The 12,345-nt window shown below is 40.4% G+C and overlaps 1 protein-coding gene across 1 annotated transcript in view; it reads left to right on the forward strand.

Annotated features, from left to right (window-relative positions):
• Positions 1–1,444: 1,444 nt before the first annotated feature.
• The window catches only part of LOC102301508 (multiple epidermal growth factor-like domains protein 10), a gene marked incomplete at its 5' end in the record, with an annotated part of 97,103 nt that continues 86,202 nt past the window's right edge, over positions 1,445–12,345 (forward strand). Inside the window, 3 exon segments of the mRNA XM_014329053.2 lie at positions 1,445–1,716; positions 4,634–4,754; positions 6,144–6,280. Coding sequence (XP_014184539.2) covers positions 1,445–1,716; positions 4,634–4,754; positions 6,144–6,280 — 530 coding nt within the window.

A 12,345-nucleotide genomic window follows, 5' to 3' on the forward strand; every position in this document is an offset into this window, starting at 1 on the left:
AGTTGCAGCCTCACTGTCCTCCTGAGGGTAGAGGATCTGCTCTCTGTTGTCTGCGTCAAAACGAGCATAGAAGTTGTTGAGCTGCGAGAGATGCAGCGGGCTGAACACTGACTGTGTTGACCTTCTTGTAGTCAGTGATGCAGCGCAGTCCATCCCACAGTCGCCTGGTGTCAAAGCTGTGGTAGCTGGACTCCATTTTGTCCCTGTAGTCCTTTCTGGCCTTTTTTATGGACTTTTGGAGGTCGTACCTGGCTGCTTTATATGCATCAGCATCCCCGGAGTTAAAGGCAGAGGTCCGCACTTTTAGCTTGGCACAAACAGCTTTATTTACCCAGGGCTTCTGATTGGATATATGCGGACTGTGGTTTTTGTGATCATCCATGCACTTTCCAATATTATATATCCAAGATTAGTGTTTCGAGTAAGTGCTGCATAATTATCTCAGGTGAAGTGAGAGTGAAATTTCTATTGTAGTTTCTCCAGCATTTTTTTTTAATTGAAAATAGAATAGAATTCAACTTTATTGTCATTGCACATGCACAGGTACAGGGCAACGAAATGCAGTTTGCATCCATCCAGAAGTGCTTTAGCCATGATATAGATATATTACAATATATATTAGCAATAATATAGATATGTGAGTGTATTACAGAAATGGGTCTCTTATGGTATGTTATAATGTACACGGTATGAAGTATGTTATGAATATTCTATAACTATAAGTATGTACAGGCTGTAGTGAGTACAAGCTATGTACAGGCTATAAATATGAAATAAAAAACTATACAGAAGATGAGATATACAGTTATACAGAGATGTGAACTATGCAGGTTATAAACAGTTGTAGGGTTAAAAATTATCGTATGTACAGAATGATTATTTGCACAGAGCTATACAGTAGTGCAGTTAAGATAAGTGAGATATGTGGATAATTTCTACAGAGGCTGTATAAAGTGCTGGTGGTTGTGAGTGGTGGTTCAGTCCATGTTATCATTGCTACCACACTGTGACTAAGAATAGAACACAGTCCTGGTAGTTTCCTGCAAAAGTACACAACATGTTTATCTGTTCAAGACTTTTCTGTTGCTATAGCACACTAAGTGGCTGTTTCAGGCCAGTTTCCACCTTTACAGTGGCAAAAACCGTTTTATTATTTACTATTTTAGGCCTATTCTGTACTACTGAGTTGGTCTGTTTTGTGTTTGTTTTTTTGTTTTTGTTTTTGTTTTGTTTTTAAATTTTGCTCAGTTTATAATAAAGCTCAGTTGCTCAGGTTGTGTTTCATGTAAGACTGACAAAGCTGTGACACCATGAGTGCAGTAGGTTCCTTGCTTCACGGCTGACCCCTCACTGCAATTGTGAATTTGCTGTTGGAAATTAAAACCACAAGTAAATAATCCGTTGTGTGGCTTCACACTTTATAGCTTTAAATAATGTTTAATGATTCATCCAGTCCTTTTTCTTTACAGGCTGCGAGAGTGACTTTTGGGGTCCACACTGCAGTAACCGCTGTCAGTGCCGCAACGGTGCCAAATGTAACCCAATAACAGGAGCGTGCGTCTGCACTGATGGCTACCAGGGCTGGCGCTGTGAGGAGCCCTGTGACCCCAAATTCTATGGCAAAGACTGCCTGCTGGAGTGCCAGTGCCTTAATGGCGCTACCTGCCATCACCAGACTGGCGAGTGCCTCTGTGCACCTGGATACACTGGGGCCTTGTGAGTTGAGTAACATTAAATAGGGCTGCATGTCTTTCAATATGAGAAACAGCTTGTTGATAATTAATATATTAATGCATTTGACTGTTTTAAATGCGTATGATTTTTTTAAACAGTTACAAATCTGAATATTAGCATACAAAGCAGTATAACATATCCACATTTTCTACACATTTCTATTTCAGTCGAGTCTAAACGTAAAAACAATGCTTTGGTGTCCATACTTTCAAATTTGGGCAGAAAATTATGTAGCAGCATTACAATCTACACTACCAATCAAAAGTGTGGGCACACCTTCCCATTTAATATATTTTCATGACTATTTACATTGTCGATTCTCATTGAAGGCATCAAGACTATGGATGAACACATATGGAATTATGTGGTAAACAAGAAAGTTTGAAATAACTCAAAAAATAACTCTTTAAAAAAGCTACCCTTTGCTTTGATTACTGCTTTGCACACTCTTGGCATTCTCTCAATGGATTCTCTCCAGCTGCACCATTGCACACAAAAAGGCCCTTCATGGGGTCATTAATATGGCCCAAAAAATCACTGGACATCCTCTTCCCTCCCTGAAGGACCTGTACAGCACTCACTGTCTCAAAAGGGCATGCAGCATCCTACTGGACTGTACACAGCCAGGACACCGGGTGTTTAAGCTGCTGCCATCTGGCAGGAGATTCATGCTGCTGAGGTCGCAGACAAACAGACTCGAGGACAGATTTTACAACAGGGCAATGCTACGAGCTGACCTGATTGGCTACTTCGTTGGACTTTTTGGGGGAAAAATAATAATGTGCAATAAACATTCACTTACTGTTTTTGCCCGTACCTTTCTTGCACTTTTTTTAAAGCCACTTTGAAGTCCACTGTGTTGTGTTTTGTTGTGTTGACTTGTGCTGATATGGGACAGTTTCCAATTTCACTGAACTATTGTAGTAAGTAAGACTGTGCAATGACAAAAAAAAGAGTCATCTTATCTTATGAGGTCGTCACCTGAAATGGTTTTCCAACAGTCTTGAAGGAGTTCCCAGAAATGCTGAGCTCTTGTTGGCACTTTTGCCTTCACTCTGCGGTCCCTCTCATCCCAAACCATCTCCATTGGGTTTAGGTCAGGTGACTGTGGAGGCCGGGCAGCACTCCATCACTCTCCTTCTTGGTCAAATAGCCCTCACACAGCCCGGAGGTGAAGAATAAATGATGGTCCAACTAAACGCAAACTGGATGCGATGGCATGTTGCTGCAGGATGCTGTGGTACCCATGCTGGTTCAGTGTGCCTCCAGTTTTGAATAAATCCTCAACAGTGTCAGCAGCAAAGCACCCCCACACCATCACACCTCCTCAGTGCTTCATGTTGGGAACCATGGGTGTAGAGATCATCTGGTCACTTTTTTGGCGTCGCACAAAGACACGATCGGTGGAATCAAAGATCTCAAATTTGGACCAGACCAAAGCACAGATTTCCACTGGTCTAAAGTCCATTCCTCGTGTTTCTTGGCCCAAAGAAATCTCTTCTGCTTGTTGCTTTTCCTTAGGTCATTGAATAGAAAGTGATATTTTTCAGTGTTTCAATTTCACGCAGTCTCCTCTGAACAGTTGATGTAAAGATGTGTCTGCTAGTGGAACTCTGTGTGCCATTGATCTGTGCTCTAGTCTGAGGTGCTGTTACCTCAGCACCAGAAGTGACTCTTGGTCTTCCTTTCCTGGGGCGGTCCTCATGTGAGCCACTTTTATTGTAGCTCTTGATGGTTTTTGTGACTGTACTTGGAGACACATTCAAAGTTTTTGCAATTTTTCAGACTGACTGTCATTTCGTAATATGAATTCTAGCATTTGTCAAATAGAGCTGTCAGCTGTGTACCAACCTGACTTCTGCACAACACAACTGATGGTCCCAACCCCATTAGGAAGGCAAGAAACTCCACAAATGAACCCTGACAAGCCACAGCTGTGAAGTGAAAACCATTTCAGGGGACTGCATCATGAAGCTCATTGAGAGAAGACCAAGGGTTTGCAGCCATAGACCCGATATGTGTCATCCTTACATTAAGACCAGATGAGGCTTCGGCAAACAGTATCTGGTTCATCCAGGTCAGCTGCATCTCAGGTCCTGTGTTATTGGATTGTTTCCTATTTCTGGAGGACATGACTTTCAGTTATTGTTCATCTTTAGGCCTGCCATTTCTTCTTTTATCATTGACTTGTTCAGATTCCTCAGTCTCTTAAGGACACATTGCACACAATGCTGAGATAATTTTTGGCCAGCAGCCCTTTGAGAATCACCTTGTTGGTGATTGTTTGCCTTCTCTCTTTTCTCTGTGTCATTGTAGGGTCTTTACCTTACAGTTTAAAGCACTTTGAGGCAACTGTTCACAATTGAATTGAATTGTCAGATTGTGTTATCTTTGTTATAGACCACTTTAAAATAAAAAAGAAAAGAAAATGAGAGCTTCCTCAAGCCTCGCGTCGTACTGTAAATAAATTGTCATGTTCCATGTCATTAAATCGATCTGTATCATATGCTCTCATTTCCCCTTTCCAGCTTTTTTAGGATTTGCCATTAAGCTGTCAGGTATAATGATGATTTGGGAAGTCTATAAACATATCACAGCTTATTCCTGCCACTGAAAAGAAAGAATTAAGCAGACATTATTTTCTCAGATGTTTGTTAGTAAGTTTTGATATAAATATTTTCTTCAGAGTGACTACATTTGAAATTACTTTGATTTCTAGTGCTCTTCTATATTCTCTTTTGATAAACTCTTTCATAAGTTACTGAAGTAACCTAAAGTGTAAATGTTCCTCTAGCTGTATTAACCTTCCACTTGTCTGTGTCGAACCTTTGAGCTTTGTCAGTGATTAAAAGCTTCACCGCTTGACGCGAACACCTCTTCCTGCTTTCTGTCCCTCCAGCTGTGAGGAACCTTGTCCTCCAGGTAAACATGGCCCCCTGTGTGAGCATCACTGTCCCTGTCAGAACGGTGGAACATGTCACCATGTCACTGGGGAGTGTTCCTGTCCTGCTGGCTGGATGGTGAGGACTTCATGACACATGCAAAAGCAGATAAGCATCATACAACTAATCTGCCGAAAAGAATATTTAAGGATTAGCAACAGTTAAGCGCCATGATACTGTATTATAAAATATACCTTCTTAAAAAACTTTTTTCATGCCACATTTTAAGTGACAAAAATGTATCAGTCATCATTTTCTCAACATGTGGCACTGGCTGCTGGGTCACACTCTTCATTTTGTAATAGTTTGGTCAAATGTTTGTTTGTTTGTTTGTTTTTTATCTGAATTAACTGCCAGGGAAATGTTACAATAGCAGAAAATTCTGGTATTTTTGTGTCCTAGGCTCTGTTTTACCATTTGGGCCTAAATGATTCTGAACATGGGACCAATGCAGTACATAAATGTTCTGCATTGGTCCTATCTTGAGCTGAAATACTGTGTCTGTGAAAGTTTTCAATGTAAATTAGTTTCATTTATTTGCTGTATTGTAAGATTAACATTTAGCTTCACTAATTCTGCAGCAAGCCTCTCTTCTTGTAACTTGAACTTGAAAACAGGAGTGTTTCCATCTATTTGTGGTACAGTTGCCCACAGCTTTAGTCTGTTCCTGCCCCCACAGTAGTCTTTGAAAGCTTTACCAAGTGTTGCACTTTACTGTGCCACATTTTAAATTAGGAACTAGATTTTCTTATTGCAAGTTAGTTTGATTTAGTTAGTTTCAATTAACATTAAGCTATGATTTCCATGCAGCAGCCTGTTTTTATCCCAGGGTAAATATTCACATTACAAATATGTCAACCAGAGTCAGTATTTTGTCCTGCAATATGTGAAGCTCTGGGAGTGAGCGTAGGCTGTAATATTTCTGTCTATTTTACACTAATGTCTTCCTGCAACAGCTCACCTCCCATGAGATTTCTCTTAGTCACGTCGTCGTTTGCATCACATTGTCAGACACCAAGTACTTTTACTTTGAAGTGGGTAGTTACCACATGGGATTACATTGCAGGTATCCGGTCATAACAGTCTTGCTTACTATTTATTGGACTGATTCCAGAGATTTTTGCTCCTTGTTTTACTTTAGATGGAAAAAATGAGACATCAGAGCCTAGTTTTTCAAATAACAGAATCTACCTTTAAAGAATTGTGAAATGTAAAGTTGCATATATTAAACCATTTGTCTTAGTTTAAATTAATTTGAGTTTTTTTTCCATAAATTCAAGTTTAAATCGAGGCCATAAACATGAACCAAGGGTTTTTCTTGGACTAGAGAAGTTTGAAACTGCTCACTGGATACTGTTGACATTACTGTCATTACCTAATTTGCTAATAATTAATATGTTTGATATGTCGCTTCCTTCCGAGACATGTTTGATGCGCATGTAAACGTGATATATTCTTCTCCATCAGGGTCCAGTGTGTGCCCAGCCATGTCCATTTGGATCTTTTGGCATTAATTGCTCCCAGGAGTGCACGTGTCGTAACGGAGGGCTATGTGACCATATCAGCGGTCAGTGCCAGTGCACAGCTGGCTACATTGGAGAAAGGTACAGCCTAAAATTATGGTTATAAGATGAAAGTTTACTGTACTCCACGGGGAAATTGGGTGGTTGCACGTAAAAATTTTATTTGAAGACCAGCAGAGAGAGAAAAACATGAGCAACAATGATGAGCAACATGCAATAAACAGTAAATACAGTGGCCAGATACAAATACTACAGTATGGCAATACAAATTTTAACGGTTATCTTTGAGTTTTTTTTAGGTTTCTTTGTGTGCGTATATTAGTCATACGCAGTATAAACCATTATAAATGAAGCATTCAGAAAGTGTTTTCATTTATTAATCTATGACCATCTTCCTGTCTTTAGTTGTTAGAAGTATTTCTAGAGAAATTGGACGAACTGATGCTAATGTTGGACTTGTTCTGTTGCTCTCTAGAGGTAAAGAGTTTGCCTAAAAAAGTTTAAGGGGGATAGCATGAAAGTATTTAATATTTTCAATAAGCAATCAAATGCTTTTCTTTTAACAAAGTGAGAGTATTCAATTCCTTTACTGTAACTATTCAAGGATTTTTATTTGGAAGATTTGACTCAGACATGCTTAACAGAATAACTTTCTGTATCAAAATAAGGGCTTTAATTCTGAAATGTTAACAAATTGTAATGGCTAATGGGCGTTTTTGTTAACTTTAAAGCTTTCTAGCAGTAAACCAGCAGAGAAAATTCATAACTACAACGTTTTTCAAACAATGCATGCTGCCATGTTCAACATAATGTGTTCTTACTACAGCAACTTGTGGCATACAAAGCTCTCCATAGAACACACTATATATGACAAAGGATGTTCCAAATAGGCGTCATATACTCAAACATATGCACCCACTGTATAGACAGTCATTAGAAGAACTACATGCATGCTATATGGTCTTGTATGCCTGTTGACAGGCTCTGGGAAAGGATATGTGAACACCTATCAGGTGAGAGCGATCGATTGTTGCTAGCTGTAGCTTGTCTTAGATTCAGAGCAGTTTGTCTTGTCCCATTTTTGTGATTGGCTTTGACGCAGCGTGCAGGTGAGCCCCAAGACTTGGGTATGGCCTGGATTTGCTGCTGGCATGGGAGGGAAGTGGGGGGTGGGGTGCACTTCAAAGGGCGTTGATATGTGTGCATGGGTGTCTTTGTGCCATTGGTGGGTGGGTATGTGTGAGTGAGTCAGTCGGTGGGTTGGGTGTGTGTGTGCGTGTCCATTTGTCCAATGTGTCCATTTCAGGCTTTGTCTCTTCAATGGACACTCATGCAGACGTTGCAGTAAGCTGCAGTACCAGGAGAGAGATTTCATTTCAAGCCAACAAAAAAGAAAATCAAAAACAAAATAAACACAGGAGTGCATTTTAAAGTGAGCCAACTTCATGGTTTGTGACGTAGAAGGACCATGGAGTGTACCTCACACCTTATTTGTTTCACTTCTCGGCTTTATATATATTATCTCCTCCTGGTGGTACTGCATCGTCTGACTGGTGTGTCTATTACGCGCTTTACTGTGATATCGGGTTGGTGTTTGTGTCTTGGTATGTGGGTGTGTGCATTGCTGGGCCTGAGGCTGGGGCTTGCTGATCCTTGGCCCCCAATTTATAGAGCTCATCTTGGAAAAAATGTACTTGGAATGAAATTCCATTCAGCTTTTCAAGGAGATGTTAGGACATTCTGATAATAATGGATTACTGTAGTTCAGCCTAGAAGTAATAAATGCATGAACTTGTTTTTCAGCATCACTCAAAGACAGGCATTTTATAATTTTAGAGATTGGCGGGCAATTTTGTTAATCATTGCTCAACCTATGTCTGCAGGAAAGCTTTTGAAAAGGAAACAAACTGGCAGGACAGCTGGGGTATTAAAGATAAGACCAATTCAGTTCTGTTTTATTTGTAAAGCACCAAATCACAACAACAGTTCCCTCATAGCACTTTAAATTGTAAGAGGAAGACCCTACAATAATACAGTGAAAACTGAGAAAACACTAACAATCATTTGACCCTGCTATGAGCAGGCACTTTGGCGACGGTGGAAGAGAAAACTCCTTTTTATACAGGAGGAACCCTTTGACAGAAAGGAAGGAAGAGAGGATAAAAGTTGCGCCGTGGAAGAGAGCAAGAGATTAATAATAATTAATGAGGCCTTGGTAGTAGAGCCCCTGTGATGGATGAGGTTTGCCCTGAGTTCCTGAGTTCCTGAAAGCACTGGCTGTTGTAGGGCTGTCTTGGTTGAAACGCCCCTACAATGTTGCGTGGATATCAGGGGTGGTACCTTTGGATTGGCAGAACAGGGCTGTGGCTCCCATCTTTAAGAAGGGGGACCAGAGGACTTCTGATGAGGCATGCAGTGACCTGGTCATGCCACATTGAACTCCTGCCATATTCTCCCTGTCTTTGACAGTTATAGCACAGCTAGTGCATCTTTTCACCGCAAAAACACAAAACCTAGTAAATAAATGCTTCAGGGCTAGCCCGACACCAAACGAGGTAGCGGAGTTAATAAGGCAAACAGTTAAAGCCGAAAGAGAAACGTTGCAGTCTGTGGTGAGAAACATAATGACCAAATCTTTAGAGTAAGCTTTATCACCACTTAGTGCATTTATCTCAGAACATGGAACCTTACTGTAGCCTGTCCAAGACAACTTAAATATGCAGGTGGATACATTATCAGTCAAAGTTGAAAACCTGCTGGGCTTTGTTTGCCAAGTCAAAAAGAATGCTAACCATTGGATTACTTAAATGGACAAGATTGCACTCAAGATTGGTCAGGTTGGAATTTTATGCCAAATACAGCAAATTTCAATATGGTGGTTGGCTGTTCTATGTTGTTTTCTTCATACACTAGGTTTCGCAATTACTTTGTACTGTACAGATGGGGAGCCGGCACAGGTTCACTAGACCTCGCTTCGTGACTGTCAAGGACGTTAGCTATTAAGGGGTTTGGGGGAGGCGGGTGGTGTGGATTCAACTACACAATAATCAACACATAAATGACACTACAGACATTCCAAAGGGACCCATAACCTTATAGATAGATAATGATAATGCTCGGTGTTAGTTTGTTTTTTTACTTATAGGTGTTGAGTATGCTTGGTTATTTTTATGTATTTGCATTTTAATCTAAAAATCTATGGCCAGTTTAACAGTTTTATCGATCAACTTTAACAGTATTATTATCTGTTAAAGGGCTGAATTCTCCCTTAAAATGTACTAGCATCCTCGATGTCCTGCACAGGCAGAAATTGGTTTTAGCTCTATTACAGAAGATTAATCTCAGACCAGTGGATGTAAACAGAATGGAGAATAAATATTATAAGACCATTGTTGCTTTAGGCGATGGTTCTAAACAGAAAGGGGTTATGATATTGATGAAACGTAACAGTAATATACAAGAGAAAATTAATTCCAGTTTATCGGTGGAGTTGGGCATATTGTTGCTTTAATCTAAAAGTGGAAAAACTAGTATATGTATCTATTTAAGGCCTTACCATCTATGAGGTACACATCTTCCCACTGTTGACTAAAGAACTGCCTAACTCGAGTGATTGTGCACTATTCACTGATATGAATACCTTCTTGAATCGAAACATGGACAGGTCTCATCACACCATATCAACAGCTAAAGCTCAACACTCGGCTGTCCATCCAAAGGTCAAAGGTTACTCTGTGAGGAAGCCAATGTTCACATTTTGGACAGAGAGGACAGATGGTTTGAAAGAGGAGTGAAAGAAGCATCTATGTCCACTGTGAGCGACCATCTTTGAACAGAGGCGGGGTTTACGACACCAACTCTCTGCCATCTATAATCCAGTTTTGAGATCCCTCCCCAGACGCCTTGATGCCCACTCACAGTGGTAGGTTTCATAGTGGGTTCTACACCCGTTTTCACACCTTGGCTCGTGTGATTAGGTAGAGCAGAGCTTCCCAATGTGTGAAGCCCGCCCCCTGGGTATCCCACATTCTTGATTTTTAGTTCACAAACACTTGTTGTAATTTTATTTCATTTCATTTATTTATTTATTTCACACTTGGTACAACAGATCAAACAAACCAACCACACTTTCTATCAATAAAGCACTACAACCATGTGTGAAAAATGACTAGTTAATGAGTAGTTAATGACTAACTACTGCTGACATTTTGGAGATGTTTGCTCTTTATACAGTAAAGTTACAGTTGGATACAAATAACATCAGGCTGATCCTGCCACGATTTGTCTAAATCAGGGACGAACAGAATCCTACAGCTGTTTATGTTTTTAAACCCATGTTGCACAGAGAGGCATTTTTTGAAAAATGTATTGACAGCAATGTTGAATATTATTACACAGGAAAAAACAACTACATGTAAAATAATCACATCGTGACGCCTCTGCCTTTCTAAATGGAGGGACAGTAACTGCGTGTTTATATGTAAGCGTGTAAAACTGAAGATAGATTAACAGTATTTCGTCTCTATCTGCCATTCTGCAATTCATCTCAGGTAAACAATAACGTGGCGCACAGCGTGACGTGAAAAAGGCGCATACCTTTGACGTCCACACATAAACGCAAAAAAGGAGTTTAAAAAATCTCAGTTTTCGGTGATTCGAAACACCGTTTACGTGGACGAAACAGCTGCGTTTTCAAAAATACCCGTGTAGGTGCGGACGCAGCATAAAAGAGTTAGTAGTTTATTTTCTTGCTACCTGTAATTTATTGCAGGTTACTTGTATTTGCTTAATTGTTTACTAAATGTTTGAGGTGTGAAATAAACAGCAATGGAGCTGTGGGGGGGAAATGTTTGGGAACCACTGAGGTAGAGGGTCATCAGGGGGTCCTTTTGTCCCTCTTGGGGGGAAACTCCCACAGGGTTTATATCTGGGACTCTCCACCATTTGACCTTAGAACTGAAGAAGCTTCTTGGGTGAGAGGTGAAACGTCTTCAAGCAACTCAAAGAAGTCCAGACGCTTTTCTTTCCAAGCTCCTTAGACTACCCTGACCTGGATGACTGAGAACCTTCACAGACAACAGCTCAGACTGTATCATCTGAGGGCTTAGGTGTCTGTTCCAAAAATTTGAACTGAAGTGATATTTGGAGTGTTGAACCCAGCCACTAAAGAATTTACTTTTTATTCTGCACCCCACAAAATGTCTTTATGTATAGACTATAATCTTACTTCTGCTAAACTGGTTCAGTGTGTTCAATCAGCTAATATCCTCCCAAAAACTCCATTTGATCATAATCCAATTATTAGTCAGTTTAACTTTTCCCCCACCCAATGTAAACCGAACATATGGAGATTTAATGTTACACTTTTAGGGAACAAAGAATTTTTGACCAGTTAAGCCATAAACTGGAGGAAGTCATCAATATTTATATTGGCAGTTTTTCTTATTCAGGTTTCTTTCTATGGGCTGTCGTTAACGGTTTCTTGAGAAGCAGTTTTGCTCTTATTGTCACAGGACTGAACGCACTCAAGTGCAGACCAAGGTTTCTTTTCAAAATGAAAGTCAACAGTTTATTTACAGAAACACCAAGTGCAATATACACAACATGCAGCGGGCCGGGGTTCCAGGGATCCGTGGGAAGGAAGGAAAAAGGTCCACACACACACACGCTCTCGCTCCACACACACCTCGCCACTAATCCACTCTCAGATAATCAGGAAATGGGAACAGGTCCAGTTTACTGTACTGTAAACTGTATTTCCCTGGATCCAGGGAAAGAGTGACAAGAAGCACTGAACCGCCATCTTAAATAGTGGCCAGGTAATCAGGCAGATCAGTGGCAGGTGAGTAATTAGGCCAGGTGCATGGGCCAAGGGCGGGAGCCCGAGATGAGCTCTGCCCAGAGCTCTGACGGAGGAGAGAGACAGAAAGAGAGAGCACAATAATAATAGAAACATCTGGCCTGGCAGTGAGCCAGCCAGGGAAGCACAGAGACCATGGCACTTATTACAAAAATGCAAAGAATGTGAGATATATATATATATAATATAAATTATTTAGGTATTCAAATAGTGTCCTCTGTGGCTTCTACTTTTAAGAACAATTACTCTACTATTTAAAAAAATAGAAAAGTTCAGTGCTTCCTTT

Source organism: Haplochromis burtoni, unplaced genomic scaffold, assembly GCF_018398535.1.
Source record: "Haplochromis burtoni strain Fernald_Lab_line unplaced genomic scaffold, NCSU_Asbu1 Contig_495, whole genome shotgun sequence".
Taxonomy (NCBI): domain Eukaryota; kingdom Metazoa; phylum Chordata; class Actinopteri; order Cichliformes; family Cichlidae; genus Haplochromis; species Haplochromis burtoni.